At 42.5% G+C, this 24,979-nt stretch overlaps 2 protein-coding genes across 7 annotated transcripts in view; both read left to right on the plus strand.

Annotated features, from left to right (window-relative positions):
• Positions 1-24,979, plus strand: part of LRP8 (LDL receptor related protein 8) — a 451,875-nt gene that overhangs the window by 292,737 nt on the left and 134,159 nt on the right. The window lies entirely within an intron of this gene.
• On the plus strand, positions 23,008-23,501 carry LOC120371074 (60S ribosomal protein L23). The gene has a single exon (XM_039486557.1). It carries the CDS (start codon positions 23,023-23,025, stop codon positions 23,443-23,445), a length of 423 nt encoding a protein of 140 aa, XP_039342491.1. The 5' UTR covers positions 23,008-23,022; the 3' UTR covers positions 23,446-23,501.

Here is a 24,979-nt window from a genome sequence, read left to right on the forward strand (position 1 = left end):
TTAACTGTTAGGAGAATAATTTCCAGAAACCTAAAGTATATAAAGCACATTAGGAAGGGCTTTGAAATAAATAACAGGTGGCGTGCCACATTATTAAGGGAATATATTTTCCTTGCATCAGGGCTGTGGACTCAATACATTCATACAACAGGCCTGGTGTAAGGGAGTGTGGCTCTCCTGATGGTGGTGGAGGTATATGTGCTCACACCCAATCTGAATGTGTCACGTGCTTTAATACACATTGCAGGGCCTGCTGTCTTTAGAGGGGCACTGTGAATATTATCCCAAATTTTGATCCTGAAACCAGGCCTGAGTAACTCAGCTGAGCTCTGGGGAACCCCACAGCAGCATAGAGGGGAGAAATCCTCCTTCTCTGGCCTCAGAGCTGACAGTGAAGCTGTAGCATGTGTAGTTGTACTTTCACAGAATTGAGAAAAGGCCAGAGGACCTCTGTAGTACCAGATTCTCTGTCATCAGAGTCATGGTGCTAGACTGCAGCAGGTCTGCTGGGGATTTAAACCTTTGCACTGGCTTCTGACATCTTGCCCCAGCCCCACAAAGCGGAACTGCTTTGGATATGCTGTGATGCGGCAAATGGGGGGCAGGGGTGGGGTGAAAATTTGGGCCATTATGAATAGAAGTGTTTTCAGTAATTTATCTGATAATGGGTTTTTTATTTTTAATTTATTTTGCTTTAAAGATCTTCCTCCAGTATTGTGAGCTGAAGCACAGCAGCATTATGCTAATTCTGGGGAGCACAACTTCTCCCCATAGTAATAGGTGCTATGTAAAACCCAGATAGAAGAAAGTGTATGAGATCCAGTAAGTGAAGCTGACTGTAATCAAGGTGAAATTGACTGGCCTGATTTAATTGTCCAAATGGAGTGAAATTCAAGTAGTTGACAAATAGGATTAAACGTGAAATTAAATAATAATTTCAAAATTATCTGTATAGTCCAATTTGCTGTTAGTTACAAAGCCAAGGATTTTTTTAAAGCTAAGTTTTATGTGAACTGTGCCACTTTACAAAGCAAAAATTGTGTGAATATGTTGCTGAATTGTTGATTTGTTACAGTGTATGTATATATGATTGTGTAATACTGTTGGCTGGCTGAATTAACATGGTATCTTCATTTGAGTGTTTAGTGCTGCTGGCTGGTAATCAAGACCTTATTCTAAGTTTAATTAATTGTTGTGGTGCCTAGAGCTTTTAGTATGGGTGGTTTTTAGTTTTTGTTTAAATCTAAATATTACAAACAGGGATATTTTAAAACATTTAAGGGCTTGATTCTCAGCCTATGTAAATCAGCATAGCGCTAATGATTTCAGTGAAGTTACACTGATTTACACCAGCTGAGTATCTGGCTCACCATATTTAAAACACATTTAGCAAAATGCATTTGGCCAAAAATATGACAATCTGTTTCCTTGCAGCACCAGCAAAAGTGCTCCACAAATGCTAGATGCTGCTTGAGCACACTCAGTACATCATGCCAGGTCACTGAAAGGCCAAATGGCAAGTGACAAGCCACATACCCAGTAAGTGGCTTTGTCACGTACTTTGTATAGACTTACATTTTATAACAGTTGCAGTTCTGCTGGGGAAGGGGAAATATGCAGAGCGGATCTTGGACAATCCTTCATAACAGACTAAATCCAGATCCAAAAATGTCTTCTGTTGCTGGGATGCTTCTCTCCTTACACACACCAGGAGCTACAGCAAAAATCTAGATAAGGACAAAAAATTATAACGTCAACATCCAGAGGAGCAGCATAAACTTGGCAGTTTGTGTAGAGGGCCAGGAGAGTGTAGTGGCAACAATAAAATCCAGGTAATACACCTTGTTTGCTGTGGGTCCCAGCTTGCTGCAGGAGCTTTGACCCACTAAAAGTCTGGCAATTACAGCTAGCCCTGTTCTGCTAAGTGCTGGTTATCAGTTCATGGCTACACAAAATAAAATAGATTTCACATAGATGCAAGAGAACGAACTTAAGAAGTAAGAAGCTGATCATGCATCCAGTGAAGTCAACAGAAAAACCACTGATGCCAGGGTGAGAAGAAGGGTAAAATACCTTAAGTATAAAGCCAGGAGGGACTAAACTTCCCTGGAATTTAGGAGAGCAGAATTCTTCACAAGCCAAGCTCATCAAGAAGCTTAGAAACTCAAGGCTTTGATCCGTGGCCATCTGATACCTGTATTTTTGCTCTTTGTTAACTTTGTATGGCTCGCCTCACGATTTCTGGATCACCTCACGATTTCTGCAAATCTACAATATGCTCTGCAGACAATGCAGGTTTCCTGTAAATGTTAACATTATTTTTCCAGGAACCCCTCTTGCTGTGTTGTTTTTCCTCTTTTTGTGTGTGAAGTTGAGTTGAATATTTTTATGTATATAAAATAAACCTATCCCTGGATAAACACTTCCTTCAAACAAAATCAATGGTAGAACTTTTCTGAGCAAAAATAAACATAAACCCTTCTCACATCTAGATGGTGAACTAGTGCTAGCCATAATAATTAGTGCTTTTCATCTTCAAAGAACTTTAAACAATGAATCCTCCCAACTGCACTCTGAAGTAAATATTAGCTCAATTTCAAAGATAGGAAACTGAAGAACCCAGAAATTTCTGTCTCCCTGTGCTCATATCACTGGACCACACCTCACTTTCCCTCTTACCGCCCAAAATCTAAAACACAGTAGTCCAAATCCATTGAAGTCAATGGAGTTTCACTAGGAATAAATTTCTCCATGTGCTGGGGCACTGGACCATTTAGCAAATATACCCTTCATCATTCAGGGAGATGAAACCCCTGAACCAACAGCTTTCTGCATATTGGCTCCATCTGTGCAGTTCACCTCATGACCTGAGACTGACTGTGCAACTTTGCCCTGACAAATCCAGAATTTTATATATTACAGATGCATAAGGCCATATTTTAACCTCAGCTGTGCATTGCCATGTATAATATTGTGAAAATCTTTCTGTGCTCTTATGTGTGAGTGTCCACTAACCAGGCTGGGGGTGTCTGGCTCTTATGGTGCTAACATGCAGTATAAGGTTTAAGGCCCTGATCCTACAAACTCTTGCTATGGGAGTAGCTTTTATTTACGTGAGGTTAGTAGGAATAAATAAGGTTTTACAGCACTGGGGCCAGATTCTCTGCTATCCTTCTCTGGAGTGGGCAGTAAAGGTGGCTTGATGTTACCAGGTATTAATGATCAATTATAATTCCATGCAAGTAAACCTGATTTTCTGTAGCTATACTAGAATTTATGATGAGCAGTTACAATTAGTAGAACAATAATTTCTGATTATCACTTATTTACACTAAATATACCTATGTATTTGCACTAAATTGATCTGTTCCTTGCAACAATAGTTGCATTGGCATGTGTGTCTACTTATACTATATCTAGGGTTTCCCACATATTAGGAGATTATGGGAGCAACTCGACAAATTATCTCAAAGGATACCTCAAAAGTGGGAAAAATATTTAAAAATAAAATGTAAATGATTTGCTTTTGGTATCAGAAAAAACTGTTGGGGGGGAAGCTTTCTGGGAAGAGAATGCATGGAGGAGGAGATAGAAGACAAAAGTACATTTGGAGCCCTTTGGAAGAACTCATCTGGACCCATCGGAACAGCACGGTCGTGTAGGAGCAACATGCAACATAGTATCAGGGGGTAGCTGTGTTTGTCTGGATCTGTAAAAGTGGCAAAGAGTCCTGTGGCACCTTATAGACTAACAGACGTCTTGGAGCTTGAGCTTTCGTGGGTGAATACCCACTTTGTCGGATGCATGTCATGCAACATAGTGGCTCTGTTAGGTCCCCAACTCTTGGACAGTGGCTGGGAGCAGTATTGAAATGGATGATAGTTATTCTAGGTGCCGTAAATAAGTCACATTGTGCCATAGCTGTTTGTTTTGAGGGGTCCATCGTTGGGGATGTCACCAGGCAGAGATTTTCCTGTAGTAGAAGGGAGACGAAAAAAGAACTGTGATATTAGTAAAGACACACAGTATGTAAACATGAAATTTAAGTCTACAGTACTATGCAGTTACCAGCTTAAAAGGAAAGTACCGCATATACTCATTCATTAGGCCATTCGTTTATAAGCCGACCCCCCCAAGATGATTAGGTAAAAATAGCAAAACTGTATGACCCTTTCATAAGCCGACCTTATATTTCAGAGGTTGGCAAACTTTGGCTCCTGGCCCATTAGGGTAAGCCGCCACCAGGCCTGGACGTTTTGTTTACCTGGAGTGTTCACAGGCACGGAGCCCCTCAGCTCCCAGTGGCCGCGGTTCGTCATTCCCAGCCAATGGTAGCTGCGGGAAGTGCTGCAGATGGATGATGTGCTAGATCAGGGGTCGGCAACCTTTCAGAAGTGCTGTGCCAAGTCTTCATTTATTCACTCTAATTTAAGGTTTTGCATGCCAGTAATACATTTTAATGTTTTTAGAAGGTCTCTTTCTATAAGTCTATAATATATAACTAAACTGTTGTTGTATGTAAAGTAAATAAGATTTTAAAAATGTTTAAGCAGCTTCATTTAAAATTAAATTAAAATGCAGAACCGCCCAGATCAGTGGCCAGGACCCAGGCGGTGTGAGTGCCACTGAAAATCAGCTTGCGTGCCGCCTTCGGCACGTGTGCCATAGGTTGCCTATCCCTGTGCTAGATTATCTAATAAAACCCCAGACTAAGCTTTTATGAGGGGTCAAGAAGATGGGAATGTGCCCATTCACTCAGCCCTGGCCAGTTTATATTTAGCTGTTTGACGGGGTTTGGAGAATGCATTGTAGTGGCTTGTAAAGCCAATATGGCAATGAAGCTGAATGTGCCTTCTAGGATACCAGAGCCACAGAACTGTAGGCCTCTCGCTGCACTATGATACAGCAAAATGGGGGTGTGAATGTTAGACAGCTGTCAGATCTGTAAGCAGGAGGGAGTGCTTGTCCACCATGTATGGTCATATGGATGTTTATCGGTTCACAAACAAATTGTATAGCAAGGAACAGGGAAATGAAATGAATGTGAGTCTCTTAATACAGGCTGGTGGTCAGGAGCGCATTGTCCTGTTGGATGGTTATGGAATGATTTATAATATTCGAAGAGCTAAGGACATTCCCCAATAACTGAGGATGGATAATTAAGGCCATAGCAGTTGTGGATGTTTAAAAGCTAATTTCCAGCAAGCAGGTTAAAATTCTTCTCTAGATGGCAATTCACGCTTTACTAGCAGGTTGTTTCCCTTTTAAAATCTATGCATCATCCCTTTTGGGAATGGGCAGGATTCCTATTTCTGAGATTTGCAGCATTTTGTACCTGATAGAGATGTATTGTTGTTTGGCTAAGATGTCCTAATACTTGAACACTCAAGTTATTGTCTTTTGTTTATTGTATAACTCTTATCTAGTTTGCCATGCCACCTTATGCTGTTATATAATTAGATCTCCTAAGCTAAGCAGGGTCATTACAGGTATGGGAGATGCCAAAAACAAGTCATGTGCTATAAAAAGTGGTGTTAGAGGTTCCGTATGTGTCATTCTTGGCCTTTCCTCTGAATTGCTGCTAAATCAATGTTCACACATGGGAGTAAGGAAGAACTGTGCTGCTGTAGGTGCTGTCTTTTAGATGAGACATAACACTGAAGTCCATCCTCATCACTCAGGGTTCCCTCGTGCTTTCCGTAAAAACAGGAGTGATAACATTCATGGCTTCTTCAAATTCTACTTTGGTTAAATTTCTCCCAACAATTTTAGTTGAATACAATATTGTTCTTCACTTGCATGAACTCTTTTGTAATGTTATCATCCAGTGTTAAAGAGCCCAGAGGTGGCTGCATTTCACTGGAAGGTGACGTGACCCTCCATATCTCTGGCCTGCCTCATGGATTTATGGGAATTAACCCAGGTTTCTAATTCTCTTGGATAAAAGACACTATATATAAATTCAAACTATGACTGTTTTTTTCTGTGCAATGTATGCAGATTCCAATAAAAAGGGATTTTAAAAAGCTAAGGTAGGAATGTTAAACACCACCTTATTGAGTTACCCACTGCTCCGTGCATAATTCCTTGGCATGCTGCTGCTGTGCCACTCCCAATGGAAGGCCTGGAGTGAGACGGTGGTTCCTGGAAAGCTTTAATAACACAAACACACTCATAGTAAAAATTCTTTTTGTAATTCACTTGAAGTGCTGAACTTTTAAATGTGTAAGTTCAAAGGCAGAGATGCTGTGATGGTAATATTATAGTTGGATATACTGCATCTTTTCCATATTTGTAAGTTAAATGAACCATATTTAAATCATCCATTTTTGTTAAGTTTAGAAAAATCCTTTCCATTTTGACTATTATTTTGAAAGTTAGTTTTCTAAGCTTCTTTATTTGTTTTGAAGGTAATGGTTAATCTCTCATGGCAGAACTGCAGACTTAAGTAGAATTAATTGGGGATGCAAGTCCACCTACAGTTTTTCCATTATGGTGCCGCCATTTAAAATCTTTGAAGCAAGATCAGCAGTCTTACAAAAAGCTGCTTACTTCCTTGTCTACACTCATTATTGTTGGTTTAAATGTGCTCTTGAGAAGACAGAATGGAAAGATGGTTTTAAAATGAAGCAGCTGGTCTTATGTCAGCTTTCAATAAAGCTTTACCCGCCATCTGGGTTTCTTTTCATTTCACTTCTCAATCAAAACAGCTACAACACTGTAGACCAGATTCTGCTCTCAGTTTATACCAACATAAACGCAGAGTGACACCACTGAAGCCAGTGGAGCTATTTCAGACTTACACCATTGTAAATAAGCTCAGAATTTTGTCCTGATTGAATTTGACTGGCTTGATTGACAAAGGATCACATGACATGAAATAATTTTTGGCAGCAGCCACCTCACAAGCCGTGGTCCATTAGCCAACTAGGCCATAAGGCTTTTCAGGTTCAGCCACCAGCAATTGTGGGTCATACACTGTGCTGACCCTGCTGTGGCAGATGCTGTACTGTTAGATCGGGGTGGGCAAACTACAGCTTGTGGGCCATATCTGCCCTGCCAGCCGTTTTAAGTCATCCCTTGAGCTCCTGCTGGGGAGCGGGATATGGGGCTTGCCCCGCTCTGGCACTCCAGCCAGGAAGCAGGGTCCAGGGCCGCTCCATGGGGCTCCTGGAAGCAGCCATATGGCCCCGCTCTGGTGCTCCAGCTGGGAAGCAGGGTCGGGAGGCACACAGCGCGGCTCCCAGAAGCAGCAGCATGGCCCCCCTCTGGCTCCTACACGCTCCAATGGCCCCCTCCAGTGCTCCAATGGGAGCTGCAGGGGTGGTGCCTGCAGATGGGGCAGCATGCAAAGCCGCCTGGCCGCACCTCCATGTAGGAGCCAGAGAAGGGACATGCCCCTGTTTCTGGGAGCTGCTTGAGGTAAGCGCTGCCTGGAGCCTGCACCCCTGAGCCTCTGCCCACACTCCAACCCCCAGCCCTGATCTCCCTCCCACCATCTGAACCCCTCGATCCCAGCCCAGAGCACCCTCCTGCACCCCAAACCCTTCATACCCAACCTCACCCCAGAGCCTGCACCCCCAGCTGGAGCCTGCGCCCCTTCCTGCACCCCAACCCTCTGCTCCAGCCCCGATCCCCATCCCGTGTATTTAGATTTTCTGAAAGCCTTTGAGAAGGTCCCTCACCAAAGGCTCTTAAGCAAAATAAGCAGTCATGGGATAAGAGGGAAGGTTCTATCATGGATTGGTAACTGGTTAAAAGATAGGAAACAAAGGGTAGGAATAAATGGTCAGTTTTCAGAATGGAGGGAGGTAAATAGTGGGGTCCCCCAGGGATCTGTACTGGGCCCAGTCCTATTTAACATATTCATAAACAATCTGGAAAAAGGGGTAAACAGTGAGGTGGCAAAATTTGCAGATGATACAAAACTACTCAAGATAGTTAAGTCCCAGGCAGACTGCGAAGAGCTACAAAAGGATCTCACAAAACTGGGTGACTGGGCAACAAAATGGCAGATGAAATTTAATGTTGATAAATGCAAAGTAATGCACTTTGGAAAACATAATCCTAACTATACATATACAATGATGGGGTCTAAATTAGCTGTTAACACTCAAGAAAGATCTTGGAGTCATTGTGGATAGTTCTCTGAAATCATCCCCTCAATGTGCAGCGGCAGTCAAAAAAGCGAACAGAATGTTGGGGATCAAGAAAGGGATAGATAACAGGACAGAAAATATCATATTGCCTCTATATAAATCCATGGTACACCCACAGCTTGAATACTGCGTGCAGATGTGGTCGCCCCACCTCAAAAAGATATATTGGAATTGGAAAAGGTTCAGAAAAGGGCAACAAAAATGATTAAGGGTATAGAACGGCTTCCGTATGAGGAGAGATTAATAAGACTGGGACTTTTCAGCTTGGAAAAGAGGCAACTAAGGGGGGATATGATAGAGGTCTATAAAATCACAAATGGTATAGAGAAAGTAAATAAGGAAGTATTATTTACTCCTTCTCATAATACAAGAACAAGGGGCCACCAAATGAAATTAATAGGCAGCAAGTTTAAAACAAGCAAAAGGAAGTATTTCTTCACACAACGCACAGTCAACCTGTGGAACTCTTTTTCAGAGGATGTTGTGAAGGCCAAGACTACAACAGGGTTCAAAAAGGAACTAGATAAATTCATGGAAGATAGGTCCATCAATGGCTATTAGCCAGGATGGGCAGGAATGGTGTCCCTAGCCTCTGTTTGCCAGAAGCTGGGATTGGGTGACAGGGCATGGATCACTTGATGATTACCTGTCTGTTCATTCCCTTTGGGGCACCTGCCATTGGCCACTGTCAGAGGACAGGATACTGGGCTTGATGGACATTTGGTCTGACCCAGTATGGCCATTCTTATGTTCATATGTTCGTACCCTGCACTCCTCATTTCTGGCTCCATCTCGGAGCTTGCACCCCCAACCACAGTCCTCACCCCCCCCCCACGCAAACCCCAGTTTTGTGAGCATTCATGGCCCACCATACAATTTCTATTCCCAGATGTGGCCCTCAGGCCAAAAAGTTTGCCCACCCCGTGTTAGATGCACTGACCTGCAATCAAGATATGAAACTGAGATGCTTTCTATTGATCTGTGGTGTCCAGTGCACACTATCCAAAGGGAGAATTAATGATCCCATGGTGCTTAAATAAAGAGAAGAGAACAACAGATAACTCAAAGCCAATTGTCTTTTTTTGCTCTCTCTTAGTAAAACAGGTTTTAATCTCCAAGGCAGCATGTCAGTTATTGTTGAGCTCATAATTGTGGTACTACACTGCCAGCAACTAACTCTTTGTTTGCAGAGTGCTTTGGATTGCCTTGAGTCAGAAAAGTGCCCTGGAAAAGCATGTTTGGTTTTATTTCAGCAGTCCTCCTAACCCCGAATAGATCCAGATAAGTTTGTGCTCTGAAACATGGTTACATTCCTTCCAAAATTCTTGTTTGTTCTTGCAGTGTTCACCGTCATTAAGCTGGAAATTCACGTTATTCATATAAATGCCCAATCTGTTTTGAATCCTGCCAAGCCCTTGGCCTTGATGATATCTCATGCCATTGAGTATGACAGTTTAATGACACACGTGAAAAAGTATTTCCTTTTGTCAATTTTCAGTTTCCCCTTTTAATTCCATGGAGTGCCCTTAGTTCATGTACATTCACAGCAGCCATTTCAGCAACACAGCACTTCTGTTTTTCTCAAGCAGCAGCTTCTCTAGTACTTTTCCCCAGTGGTGGGCTCCAGAGAAGCTTTGGGGGGGATGCCGGTACTTCACTGAACACCAGAGCACTGAGAGGCATCACAGACTCTGGATCCACATCCAGTTTTGGATTTTGAACAGTTCCAAAGTTCTGGGGTTTTGCTTTGGTCCCAACTCTACTTTAGTTTGCTTTTCAATGAAGCTAGAGGTAAATGAGACCAGGAAAATTTGTGACAGGGTGAGACGTATGGGTAGAATATAGTGCTGGGGTTAAAACTTTTTTGGGGGGAGGAGGCTGCTGGGAACAAGATGAGGGAAATCTTTTTAACAAACAAAGTCGCAGAGTGAGAGATGAGTTCTGGAACTTGTACAGTCAGCTGCCAGCTCAGTGCAAAGATGAAAAAGAATAAAAGTCAGTGGCCACTGGCAGAGTTTGAACATCCTGCTGCCTCTGGGGATTGTTCAGCCCCTTGAATTCATGCATTCTGAATGCAACCAGCATCATTAAAGTCTAGCCATAGGATAGTGCTGAGATACAAATGTTTCTTTGTAAATTGCAGCAGAGGTAGTCAAGATTAGATCCTGACAACCAGCTGATGAAGTTTTTAGTGATCACCTGGGAAATTAGTCTTTTGAATGTATCCTAATCAAAGTAGTTCAAATTCTAGTTTTGGGGTTTTTTTAAAAGAAAACAAACAAAAAATTCAGCATTCACACCAAGAGATCTTAGTGGTTCACATAAAATAGACCCTACATTTGAGCCACCACTGGTTTTGTAACACCAAATCCTGCCTGATCAGGTCTGGAAAGCCTAAATACAACCTACTCAGTGTATTTCTGGGAGGGGGGAGAGAGAGAGAGAGATGGGGGAGGGGGGGGGGGGGCTGAAAGAAGCCGTGTCCCTTCACTGTCCCCACCTCCTGAATGGTGATGTTATTGCACCCTCTCCTGCCCCCTAGCATTTTAAACTTCTTTTCTTCTTTTCCCCCAGTTAGTGGCCTCTTCACAGCCCCATTTCTTCTGAATAAGAGTGAATTACTGCCTTTTGGGGAGGTAGGATTGAGAGATTGGCCCCCATAGGGCAGACTGTATCTCCACTGAGCTGTTAGGCAGGGGGATGCCCAAGGTTGCACTCAAAGCTGGGTTGCTGCCGCTCTACTAGCTGGCCAGCTCTTCCTGATGCATAGCAGGAGACACAGTGGCTACAGAGTTCTGGGAAGCAGACTCTGTTCCTTTAGGTACTCAGCTGAGTGCCTGTGGAACTGCATTAAAATCCATTTAAAACTGATTTTCAGTCTCTCTGAAGATGGAAGCTTCTGGAACTAATATTGATATATAGCATCAAAGGTTTTCTGTTGGCTAAATATATCAGACCTTTGCAGTCCGGTTTGTTTGATTTACATACCTCAGACTCCTGGGGCTACTTGGCCATGTGTGTTATATACTGAACAAGGTGTGTTTTTGTGAATGTATAATGGTTGTTTACATCCACATATATGAGGACAGTGGCTGGTTTTACTGAATATGAAATAAACCCTTCAGAGTTTTAACCCACTACTCCCAGTGGGGAGAGGAAAAGCCAGATGCCAGGAGCAGATACCTCCTAGTCTTCCATGGAATGATCAACATCTGACCTATGGTAAATGCACAGTGAGCCGTACCATACGTATCATGGTATCTTCACTGAGGCTACGTGTGATTGCAGTTAGGTTGTCAGATGGCCACTTAACCTGGCTGAAATATTAAATAGATGATTTGACGCTGTGCTGTACCGCATTAGTCTGGCAGACCTCATCAAAAGGAAAGATGAAACCACATTACTATCCGTGCCTAGGGCTCTGATATTGACTCCTTACAAAGATTCAGCTGTTTGCACTTGATGCTCTTTTAATCCATGAGGCCCTTTGAAACCAAACATTAGATGATGTAATTGAAAAATTATTATGCCTCTCTTTCTTTGAGTACTTAAATCTGGATAGTAAGGTGTTCACACACCTCAAGAAAAAAATGCAAAATGTTCGGTATTAATATTAATGAAATAGGAAATAAATGGATTAGGCTCATTCCTCCTGGATACTTTTCTGCTCCTTTAGAATGACCTCACATTATCTTTCCTAATTCAGTCGCTCAAGTTCCACTGATTGCAGTGACTAGAGCAGGTGATGGGGAATCAGGATTCTGGGTTTCTCTTACCAGCTCTGCCACTGACCTGCTGTGTGAACTTGTACAAGTCACAAGGGCTTGATATTGAAATATGCTGAGCAACCGTAGCTCTCACTGAGGACGGTAGGGGTTGCAGGTGAAGCCCAGATGGTCTCAAGTTGGATGTTCAGAATTGAAGTCACCCAAAATTAGAAGCCACCCCTGAAAATTTGACTTAACCTCTGAACTCTGTTTCTTCATTGATCAAAGGGTATGTACCTTACAGGGTGTTCTGAGGCTCAATGCTGGTAAAGCATTGAGATCCTTAAGTGAAAGGTGCTGTGCCAGGGTAAAGTAGTAGTATTATTGGACTTGAATTCAAGGCACAGTGGTTTTTCCACTCTTAGATTTTGATTTTCCTCTTTTAGCCCTAATATCTCTTCAGATGCCTAGTAATGTTGCCTAGATCCCTGGGGTTATATTTGCTGAAGCTATTTGCTGACTTGCTTTATTTTTCAGTCCAGTAACCTAACTGCTGCTGTCCTTGGTTTATCAGCCCTTTTGCAGGACATTCCATGCATCCAGATCATTTATTTAATACCCCGGATGACTACCTAAGCCTGAGTTCTAAGATTGCTTTGCTCACTGACACCAAAGGCAAAGGAAACTGTAGGTCCTTTCCCCCATTTCGGTAGGAGTCAGAAATAAAATCACTCAAAAAATGTAGCTCTGATCCTTTTTATTTCCAAATATCCCACAACATACAGGGTCAGCTGGCTTTCTTGTGTGCAGTTTTTGCCCCAGCATCAGGACTTGTTTGCTGTTGATATCCAGGACAAGGAGAAGAAAAAGAAAAAGTGATGTTTCCTAGGGAGTGAGAACTCTGGACCTGGCAGTCATGAATTACAAAGCTGGTTTTTGTGTGTGTATGTGTCTGCGTCTCCTCCTCTTCTTGCTCTGTTTTGTTGCCATTGCCAGTAACATTTTTTCCTGACTATGGTACCATTGACTCCTGTGATAGTTTCATAGTTGCTGTTGTTAACTCAGTTGTCATTTAAATTGTTGTCATTTAAATTTGCATGCAGAGTTAGTAAGCCTTGGAGTTTACTGTGGCACCCCAAAGGTAATTTGTATTCCAATGGCTGTAGTTGTCTTGGTAACACTTAGGTGACTGGAAACCATTTGTAGAGGGGAAATTTTGTCCCAGTATTGCTCACTAATCCTCATGCTGATTGTAACAGGCTGTACAAAGTTTGGTAGCTACAGAACCTTTTAACTTGACCTCGAAGCCTCTAATCTTAGTGTGGTCTCGCTCATTCTGCTTTACTGTCCTTACACTGGGTGTCGAAACACATACCACACTAATCCAAGCTATTTTAGAGGCTTTTGGTGTTATTAAAACCCAGTGCTACTCTTATCTAATAGATTGAGTTGAGACAGAAGTCAGACACCAGACACTTGATTTCCCCACCCCAGTGAGTCAAAAGGATTTTGGAGCTTTTAAAAGTTACTTTCATGATGCTGTCCTAGTTAATTCCCAATTTTAATGGTGTAGGATACTGCTGTTCTGCTAATTCCATTACGTACAAGTAAAAAGTAGGATCCATGAATTCCTGTCACCTTCTGTTTGTTTATTTCAGTATCCAGAACTCTAGGCACTGTCCACACAGTAACTTCTAAAATACATGCAACATTTTTCATTGAGTTAACATCCATAAAAAGTCCCTACCCAACCCCAAAATAAAGTTTGCTTTCTTCTGTCCTCTTAATAAGCACTAAATGCTTCCTCACCTCCAGCACCACAGACAAGATCCTTCACCCTGCAACTTATGCCTCAGTTAACCCAGCCGCTCAGGAAAAGAGTGTAGAAATACATAAGCATGTCTGTCCATCCGTTCCTTAAGCTTTGACAATAGGTGCAGCTGTATGATCCTTTCCAAACACTAATGGGAAAATGGGTAATTGGGGTGTTCTTGAGAATGCTGGTCTTCTCCTGAAATTGATTTTTGCTTTGCTGATGCTACTTTCTATTCCTACAGATTATCAATGTACATGTGACAAGAAGTCATTGAATTACAGTGTTTGCAACTGACATGGAGTCACCAGGCAATGCTTTGAAACTACTCCATACGAAGCCAGTCAGGACTTTGGGGGAACAGGGCTCCTCTCTGTGAGCATACTTTCTCCAGGGCAAGAAGCTTACACAGCTTCGACCTTCCTGGTTCTGACCTCGGAGCATTCAGTATCCCCTTCTATCTGTCCCCTTGGATATTAGGAAAAACTTTTTTGATATTAGGAAAAACTTTTTGTCTAGTAGGGTGGTGAAGCACTGGAATGGGTTACCTAGGGAGGTGGTGGAATCTCCTTCCTTAGAGGTTTTTAAGGTCAGGCTTGACAAAGCCCTGGCTGGGATGATTTAGTTGGGGATTGGTCCTGCTTTGAGCAGGGCGTTGGACTAGATGACCTCCTGAGGTCCCTTCCAACCCTGATATTCTATGATTCTCACAGTGTGTACTTCCCACAGCGAGTCCGCACAGGCGGGGCTCCTGGGGAAGCCAGTGGGCCCTGCACCCCAATTCCACAGTCAGACGTGACTCTCAGCCAGCCAGTATAGTATCTGGTGCTGGCAAAGATTTAAAGAGGGTTGGTTTTGTGTTTTATACAGGATCAGTACTTGAGTCCCAGTCACTGGAACTCAGGTCCATTTTATGGTAAGAAAGAAAATTGTTCTTTCTAAAGAATATTGGTGTTGTCTGTCTAACTGTGGAAATCCTACTTTTAGGTTGTTTCCTCTAACACTTGTCCATAAAGTCATTACTTAGACCAGGGCTCACTAGGACCTTTCAGTCTAAAGAATGAACTAGTTGATTTCCAGTTCAACATGCATCCAGCAAATTTGGTGAATTCTTGTAGGAGCAAAATGCATGTTTCGGTTGCCTCTATCATGAACCTGTCCCTTAATGAAGTGGTTATAACAATCTTCTGTGGCTGTGGTAAAGGAAGTTATAAGGTATTTTGAAGTATAATACAGTTTTGCCCTTCTGTTTTCTCTGTAGCTTTTGGCAAGAGCCCATTACTCACACAGACCAAATGCTTCTGTATATGATGATTTAGGAAACTCTTAACAAGCTAGTTAAAAATCTCAATCTGCTATTAGTGCCATGTGTTCCTCTGATAGAGCCTGACCTACATTTTGAGAGAATTGCTCTCTTTTTGGCTTGGAGTGAACAGGATGACTTTGCATAGACGTTATCACCAACACAACTCCTCTTTGTCAGCTTCTTTGCTTTGGTCATGAAGAAAACCAAACCATCTACAAAAACTTAATGTGCATTTCAAAGACAGCTTTGGAGTGACATTTTTAACTAGAGTTTTTTGATTGGAGATAAGGGTTTAACTCAGGGGTCTCAAACTCAAATGACCCCGAGGGCCGCATGAGGACTAGTGCATTGGCCCGAGGGCCGCATCACTGACACGCCCCTTGCTGCCCCTGGCCCCACGCCCAATCCACCCCTTCCATGAGGCCCCGCCCCTGCCCTGTCTCTTCTCCACCTCCTCCCCTAAGCGCGCGGCTCCCCGCTCCTCCCCCCTCCCTCCTGGAAAGTGCTAAGCGCCACCAACAGCTGTTTGGTGGCTTGGCGGCGGGGCACTTAGGCGGCGGGTCCCGGAACAGAAGGGCCCCCACCGAAGACCGGGCTGCGCCCGGCGGCGGCGGGTCCTCTTTCCCACCCGGCCGGTCCCGCTTCCCACCCGGCCCGGCCGGTCCCGCTTCCCTCCCCACCCCTGGCCCGGCCCCGGCGGGTCTCGCTCTTCACCCCCGGCCCGGCGCGGGTCTCGCTTCACCCCGGCCCGGCCCAGCCTGGCGGTCTCGCTTCCCTCCCCACCCCCGGCCCGGCGGGTCTCGCTTCCCTCCCCCCCCCGCCCCGGCCCGGCGGGTCTCGCTTCTTCACCCCGCCCGGCCCGGCCCCGGCGGGTCTCGCTTCCTCCCACCCCGGCCCGGCGGGTCTCGCTCTTCCCCACGGCCCGGCCCGGCCCCGCGGGTCCCGCTTCCCACCCAGGCCCCGGCCCGGCCCCGGCGGCTCCCGCTCCCCCCCCCCTTTACCCGAGCGCGTCTCTGGCGAGGCCTGAGCTTCGTCCCGCTCAGAGCCGCGTGGTGAGGGGGCGGGGCTGTGTACTCCACGCCGAGCGCAGCGCTCAGCCCAGAGCTCCCAGCCCCGCCCCCTCCCCACTCGGATCGGGGCGGGGCTCAGGCGCTTGGACGGAGACTCGGCGCTTATGCGCCGAGGCTCCAGGAGAGGGGCGGAGGCGGGAGCCTCCGCTTTTCTCTTGGGGGCCCCTGCGGAGCCCGGGGCCCGGGGCAAATTGCCCCTTTTGCCCCCCCCTCTGGGCGGCCCTGGGGAGCTCCGCGGGCCGCAGGGAAGAGCTCCGCGGGCCGCATGTTTGAGACCCCTGGTTTAACTAAACACTGAAACTTCTGAGGGTGGGAGATGTTTCAAAATTCAGTTTTGAATTATGTGGACCCATCTCTAGTATCAATTTGGAAATTAAAAGATAAATGATGTGTCAGTGTAGTTCTTCAATAGAGCAGGTGCTGGTACAGCATCACGAAGGAGGACAAGCACCAAATGATCAACACCCGGGGAAAGGGAAGTGTCATTAATAAAAGTCATCCCAGAGTCATTTTCATGGGCACTGACATCTTCAGTCCTCTTATGAGAATAGCTGTGGCAATAGACTTCACGTGGAGAACTGCAATCTTTTATTAAAGTTAGCTGTGCAGCTGGTCTTATGGTGAGGATACCTGTTACAGTGTGTATAACTAGCAGTCGTGCACTGACACGTACTTATAATTGATCATGTTACTCACATGGTGGTGGCATTTGAATGAGAAACTGGACAGGGTCTGGTCCTTAGCTGGTGTAAATTGGAGTTATCCAGTTCATTTTTGAACCCAGCTATACTTTTGGTGATCACAACATCCCATGGCAATGACATTGTGTTACCCTAAAAAGGAAAACACGTCTTAGGCTGGAGGAGACTCTCTTTTATGGAAACTGCATTTAGTGATGAAGTAAAGGTTTTAGCTAGGGATGGTCAGTGACCCTTTGACAAGGAATGCAAGAAAACGTACAAAGGAAAACAACAATTGTAGCCATAGGGCGGTTCGTACATATTGGTGTTGGGTTTATTGTACTCTTATCTTCAGTACATTATGATGAGGGACATGTTAAGTGGTAAGAAGCGCAAGGTTCTGAAATAACTTTGTCCTCCTTATCTACTCCCCGACGCTTCCCTCCTCTCCCCATAAATCCCATAAGAGAAACTATTTAAATCCTAGGCACCTTTAGAAATAAGTTCAAAGACTCAGCAGACTTTGTTATGCTTGTCAGTCATATCTTCTAATCTATGTTTTAAAATACTTTCTTTCTACAACGTCAAGGGAATTACTGATGAGTGGGAGTGCTTAATAATGGAGTAAAGATTTTTTTCCTCTCCCCGTGAGGAAGATCTTTTTGAAGTTGATGCGACGTTGGGTGGAGGGGGGGGACACAACTCTTATTCAATATATTGAACACATAATTCCTCCTTTTGATTTTTCTTTTGGCTTCTGAATATTCCATGGTTGGATGTCCTTTTGCCATGAATGATCCATACATGTCATTCTGTAACACTTCTCTCCAAAGGGGGGTTGATTTATCTAAGCTGGGGTAACAGAGGAAAGTGTATTCAGCAACATCTACCTAAATTAAGGAGGCGGGCTGTTTATGTTGGAAGGCACCAGGCAAATTGGTTTCTCTTTGTCTTGTGTTTTCTGCATTACTCTGTCACTATTCCTCCAAGTCCTGCAGTAGAAACACCATTCCTTTGTTGCTTCCTGTTCATTTCCATGGCAGCAGATTAAGTCGTTACATACGCAGGTTGATTATATAATGGTATTGTGCGAACAACTGCGGGGAAGAAAACTATAGAATTTCCAGGACTGGGGTGGAAGAACAAGAATGTGGATTGTAGCTAGGATCAACTTTATGTAATTGCATAAATTCCGTAAACTGCATCCCCATGGTTTCAGCACTGTCGAAGCTTTAAATAATGCATTTTAATTAATGGGTTGCTGGGAGCGCTAATGAAAATCAGATTGGGTCAGGTACTGCAAATCTCCCCAACTTTAGTACTTGGCACTTATATGTGGTTTGATTAAATGTTTGTTGCTCCTTTACCCTAATTGTGTCAGTAATAAGGCTAAGTCCTCTCACAATACTCAGACATGTAGCCCTATTGAAATCAACAGGGCTAACTGGGTGAGTAAAACAAGCCAAATACAATAGACAATAGAATTCTGCAATCCAAATAATCCTGTTATATACAGGATAGAGAGATCGTAGGCAGTAGTGTTCTCTCAAAGAATAATAAACTACTGGAAGTCTTTGTTTATTATTTTGCTTGTGGTTCTTTTATTTGTAGTTTTACATTTTCTTTGTATCAACTCCTATTTGCAGTGGATATGAATTCTTCACTTCCTGTCCTGTTCTGATTTGTAGTGCTGTTGAACTGCAGCGTGCTGCATGTTAGAAGCATTTTATTGCTGGGAGAAGTGGTTCCTCTATGTAAATTTGTAAAGTATTTTGGGATGAAACATGCTGTTGATATTATTATTAGCAATTGTAACATATAATAACTGCCCTAGTTTTGTATCTCAGGAAATAAATGGATTGTATTAGTCAGGGATATTGCAGAGATAAGCTACAGTCTATAGTGATTTCTGCTACTGCTTCCCTTCAGTTTGATATCAGTTCACAGAAATTCTGGAGCAAGTTAAAGTGTATCCAGTAATAATTTTGACGCTGGTTCCACAACCTGCTTCTACAATATTCACAAATATTTAGTTAGTCATGACAGTTACGTGGTACCATGTGCTTTCTTCAGTTAGTCCCATGCATCACAAAAGGCAAAGTCTTTTGTGCTTTCTCTGGCCCTTCAGACCATGAGATCATCTTATGGGCCTTTGTAAGGCCCTGTGGATTTTCCCAAGAGTCAGTGAAGTGTGGTAGATACTGCTTCTTTTTTGCTTCGATGATTATAGAGGTAAAGATAAGTGAACTTGGTACTTGTTCCAAATGTTGTTTTTTTTTAAGTCTAAAACATTATTGAATGTATAGTGATTCCTATGTTGTGCCTAGTCATTCCATAGCTATAGTATGTTAGTCGTTAATATTACGGCATATAAAATATTTTAGCAGGTGATCAATGAAGGTAGCTCTGTTTGGCTAAAGGAACTGCTACACTTTTAGACTGATCACATTATTTAATGTAATATAAACACATGAAAGCCCAGCAAACCAGTGATTCTAGGCGGAGTGTTAGTAGACATTTGCTTGGCATTATTCCTCTGTGACAGATTTGGATCAGAGGATGAGCCTGCTGTTCAGTCTGCAACTGATGCTGGCTTCTGAGAGATTTTTTTAGATGTTTGTGTGTGTGATTCAGCCAGCTTCCCAATGCCCAGGTTCAACAGAACTGTCTTGTCCTTTGTGGACCAGTTAAGATTGAGCTGGAGACCGAATAAGACTTTTATGTCATCTTTTAGGTGTTGCCTATTCTGTTCTATTAGGATTACTCATTGTGATATCTCAGTGCCTGCCAGTAAAGTATTAGAGGTTCTGTGGCCTGCAATGTGCAGGAGGTTAGACTAGATGATCACGATGGCCCCTTCTGACCTTAAAGTTGATGACTCTATGAGATGACGTAACTAGTACATACCATGTGTAGCTCTTTCCTTCCTTAACAGATTGGTTATTGCTTTTCAATTTCCTTTCTGTTTGGTCACTTTTTGACATCCAAGGAAGTAAAGAATGCAGGATGATGAATGTAGGGTCCCAGGAGGACAGACCATTTTTTAAATAATCCCAACAAAACAAAACTCCAAAAAGAGCCCTAATTTGGCTAAAACCAAACAAGAGAAACTGGAAATGCTACTTAAACTTTTTTGGAAAATCCTAAATGATTCCCCAATTTCTTCCATATTTAAACACACCTTATCATGCTTCTGAGAGGCCTGACAAGTGTTGTGAATTTTGAGTGCTGTATTTTCTTCCATCAGGGCAAGTGAATCTAAGTTGTTAATTTTTTAACTCTTATAATACTTTTTTTTAAATTTATACTTTGTTGATTGGCAGGGGGAGGAAGGTACAAACAATATGATTCAATTTTAATCAGTTGGATCATGTTTTAAAGTCTCGTACAATGCAGTGAAAATTCCAATAAAGAAAAAACATACAGGACAACTCAGTAGTAGTAAGTGTTTTGTTATTTCCCATGCTGTTCAGCTGCAAAGCAGAGTCATCAAAGTATATTACTACACATCTCACTCCTTGTTCAAGAGCCTAGAGTAGCGTCACATTTCCCAAATGACCACTAACAGGGAATTTGCTCACAAAACCAATAATACTTTCTCAGTTACTCCAGACTTCTGCTGTCCCCTCTGCTCAGCACATACAAACAGCAAAGATCATTTTCCACTGAAAGAATCCAGGCTTTCTGTGTATATTGTAAATCATGGATCCCGATTTCAGGGGTCTCAGTGGGGAATTTTTCCTCATCTCATCATGGTATTGTTGTGAATTATGAGATTTATATTAATTTCCTGCTCGGTTTTCAATTTCGTATTTAATTTGTGATTTGTATATTATGGGTCTGATTTTTTTTTAATTATCACAAGCAATTTGGCATCTAATTTGTGTGTTCCTTACCCCATTTGTGCATGCTAAATTTGCACATACAAATGTCAAGTTCCATATGGAAGTTACCATTTGCCCATGCATTCATGGTAACTGTGCATGCAAACTGAACACACTCAAGTTTGAAAAACAGGCTGTATACGCCTCATTTTAAATTATGTTTGTATTGGTTATCAAGTCAATCCTTGTGGTAAAACTGCAGTTGAGTTGTAAGTGAAAGGACCTGCTCTCAGATTTTTGCTTTGAGCCTAAAAAAATATTTGGAAACTTGAAGATGAATAGTAAATATTCTAGTCCAGATCCTCCTCTGTTGTAAATTGGCACAGCTCCATTGATATGCGTGTCTGTTGTGGGAGCTGACCTGCACTGTGAGAAGTATATTGGTTTTAGTTTCCAGGGACTTGAATTATTACTTTTCAGTGGGGACTTCAGAGCTCATGGGTTTACTGACTCCCACCCAAGCTTCAGTTTTAGAAAACTCAAAATGAAGTTCAGCTGAAATTGCCACATTTTGCTATGGTTTGAACAAACCCTTCTCCATAACCAGTAAGGAGATTAGGAACTCACTTGAAACTGTCTTAAATTTGATTGAAGCTCTGTCCTGGTTTGTTTGAAAGATTTATGAATCATTACTCAACCAGGGCCAAGTCTGGGGTTTGTAATAAAACCCAAAATGGGGTGAAACTGATGGAATTTTTTATGGAAGCGTTCACACAGCTCAAGTGACAATTAGCTGGTTAGGCAGAAATTGATAATCTAGAGATTAATGCAGTGCTTTTAGGAAAAAAACACCTTGAATAGCACTGGGAAAAGGAATGTTACAGTGAGCCTATAAGCTTAAGATGGTTTGAAAGTCTTAAGAAGGTTAGAAGCCAGATCAGAACACATCAGAGGGGTAGTCTTAGGGACTTTACTAGGGGTTAAAAGGTTTCACTACTAGATGACCACTTGTTATTAAAATGGGGTTGATGGCATGGAAGTTCAGGTATAGCAGGATAAGAAGGGTGTATTTTGTTAATAGGTTGAGTTATTGCCTTTAATTTTATGTCATGTGTGATTAAATTCATGCACTGAAAAGTTGTCCTAACATTGAATCGATGCAACGCAAGGATACTGCTGTGACACAGCATCAGCGCATTGGATCAGTGCTGTAACATTATGATGCAACAGCATGATCTGATTAAGTTACACGGGCATTTAGCTATTTTGGGACTGTCCCACCAGCGAGGCTTACAGGACTTGGCACCACCCTACTGAAATAAGAATGATCCCATAACAATCATAACAGATGGCAACCCTAAAAATGACTTCTTAGCTTTATTCTTTCTCTGTATATGTATCATTCAGCAAAAGGAACTGCATTTCCATATGTACTTTCTCTAGTCCCCCTTCAGTCCAAGCCCTGAAAACAGTAGGACAAATTTTGCCTTCAGTTGCAGCTGTGCAGTCACTGATTTTGTTGATACCCATCAGAGAAGGTGCACTCATGTCTATGGATGGGAGCTGACATTGTTCTATGGACTTATCTGAACTCTTTGTAATTTCCTAAAGCAATATATTCCTAATGTTTTTTTAAAAAGTCTAAACATTATTGAATGTATTGTGATTCCTATGTTGTGCCTAGTCATTCCATAGCTATAGTATATTTGTTCTGGGGAAGCCTGACTTCCTACATCAAGGGGTTAATTGTTTTCCCTATATATACAGTATGATGGTCATTAAGAACCGCTAGGTCAGAAGTTTAGCCACAAGGGATTTAGGGCAGCATCAGCTGTAGCTAGAGTGAGTCTGATGATTGTGATTGTTCCAAAATAGAGGCTCCTTTGAAGCGTTTAAGTTTTCTCGTGTTATGTTCTTGTTTCTGTCAGGGAGCATTACATAGCTCTATCTGTGACCGTGCTGTCAAGTGGGAGCACTGAATGCCTCGGTGAGCTATGTAAGTCTGACTTTAAACTGATTGTAAAACTTACGTGAATAAAACCTAGCATAAAGACATCCACGTCCAATTTGGCAAATAGGCCACTAGAGCCAAAAAATATTCATTGACTTTAGTGGCATTTACCAAAGATGAATGTGGTCCCTAGTATACAGTCCTCAGAAATAGCAGAACAGACTGATGTCAAGTGCTTGAGGGGAATTTTCAAAAGCTTTTTACGGTGAAATAATTTGTATATAGTTCTCCCCAAAGATCATGTGTCTTGTAACAGCATTTTACTGTGTTAAAAAAACAAACCAGAGAAACAGAGCTGCAGTTGTGTCAGCAAAGATCCCAGGCATTTGTTTCACTAAAGTCACCATTGTAAATGTGAGAGGATTTGCAGTGATGACTTCAGTGAAACAAATGCCTGGGAACAAAATGATTAGTGAGAATGACTCAAGTAATTTTTTTTTTTTGGACCCAAGATGTCCAAGCGAGGACGTGGTGGTTCGTCCGGTGCGAAATTCCGTATTTCCCTTGGTCTCCCCGTGGGAGCTGTGATTAACTGTGCAGATAACACAGGTGCCAAGAACCTGTACATCATCTCCGTGAAGGGGATTAAGGGGCGCCTGAACAGGCTGCCAGCTGCTGGTGTAGGCGACATGGTCATGGCTACTGTCAAGAAGGGCAAGCCTGAGCTCAGGAAGAAGGTGCACCCGGCAGTGGTAATTCGGCAGCGGAAATCGTACCGGAGAAAAGACGGGGTGTTCCTCTATTTTGAAGACAACGCGGGAGTGATAGTAAATAACAAAGGGGAAATGAAAGGCTCAGCAATCACAGGCCCTGTGGCTAAGGAATGCGCAGATCTGTGGCCCAGGATAGCCTCCAATGCTGGCAGCATCGCATAAACCTGCTCCATCCTCGTTGTAAAGATAAAATAAAAGTGGTTGCACCAAAAAAAAAAAAAAAAAAAAAAAAACTCTTAAGTAGTGCATATTCCAGAGATGATAGAAAGTCTCCCAAAAGTTGTATGAGGATCCCAGCACTTATTCATCAGGGATATTTAGCTCATTGTGAGTACTGACTTAGTTGAGTTTCTTAAATGTTGCAAAGTAAACTGGGATAAAATGATGTAGTCAGGTTATGGGGATGGCTAGCCACTGGTCTGTTGCAGTTAACGCTTCCATCCATCTAGTTATAGTCTCAAAAGTGAAAAACAATTATTTTATCTGGTAAGCTGTTGAGTTCTTCTGTGGTGCCACTCCTTTGGTCTCTATTTTTCAGATGGAGTCTTGTCAGTTTTTCTGATACGCAATGATCCAAGTTTTCATTGTGTTTTCCAGCATGAAATGCAACCCTGTTTTATGATTTTCATTACTTTTGGATGGGGGCAGGTGGGCTAGCAGCTTTTTCCCATACCAAGTCATTCTGGGTTATAACCTTTTACTGCTATAGAAAGATCAAATCAAAACTTTTTAATAGCATCACCTTTTTATTTTATTTTATTTTATTTTATTTTAGTAGCTCAACTAAAACCAATACCCATGAAGAGCCAAATTCTGCTCTTATTTACAAATGGTTACACCTTTGAACTTTAAGGATCTGATTCTGTACCATTGAAATAGAAATTCTAACATTGAAATTGTACCATTGAAATCAGTGGGAGCTTTGCTATTAATTCAGTTGGAGCAGGAGCAGAGTCTGCATGAGAGCAGTATTTGACACATTATAAAGGAAAAACAAGAATATTCTTGAATGTTACTGTATCTGAATTTCTGAAATATACAAATCCAGGAGTCCAGACAAAAGAAGTTAATTCAAGGGTTACATGTTTATTGACTCTGCTATTGTCACATCAAATTATATGCACTTCACAAGTCCAAGAAAAGATTTTTCTAACTATTGTCCCCGCAAAGACAATTTGGGATCTGAAAAATTAAACGGTGCTCTTTCTCCCTTTATACATCATCACCAGTAAGAAACATTCTCATAATGAAATTTTACTGACAATATTGTTGATTATGTTCATGGCAGAAAAGAAACCAGCTGTTGCTCTCTTTTGGTTGCATTGGTACAGTAGTGTTGACAATAACAAACTATGAAAATATTGTGATGTAATACATAGTTTTGTAGCCTGCAAATATGCAAAATAGAAATAAGCAAGTGGTATACATCAGGAAATAAAACACAAGGAGCTTGGTTGTGTTGCAAAGCAGTTGCTCAGGGATGTTTTTGTCCCACAAAACCTTTATTCGTAGCTTTACATTAGCTGCTCCTAGCTACACTCAGTTGAGTTTCTCTTGCTTTGCTTAATTTCTTTGAGTGAATGGACCCTGAAATTTTGCACTTTTCAGTTATCACAATGCTAAGACTTCAGTTATCACAATGCTAAGACTTGCTAAGAATTGGGAAGATTGGGGCCAGAATTTCACCCTTTCAAAT

Source organism: Mauremys reevesii, linkage group 8 (assembly GCF_016161935.1).
Source record: "Mauremys reevesii isolate NIE-2019 linkage group 8, ASM1616193v1, whole genome shotgun sequence".
Lineage (NCBI taxonomy): Eukaryota > Metazoa > Chordata > Testudines > Geoemydidae > Mauremys > Mauremys reevesii.

Excerpts from the sequence above, each read along its gene's own strand:
- LOC120371074 (XM_039486557.1), top strand. The coding sequence starts at position 23,023 with ATGTCCAAGCGAGGACGTGGTGGTTCGTCCGGTGCGAAATTCCGTATT.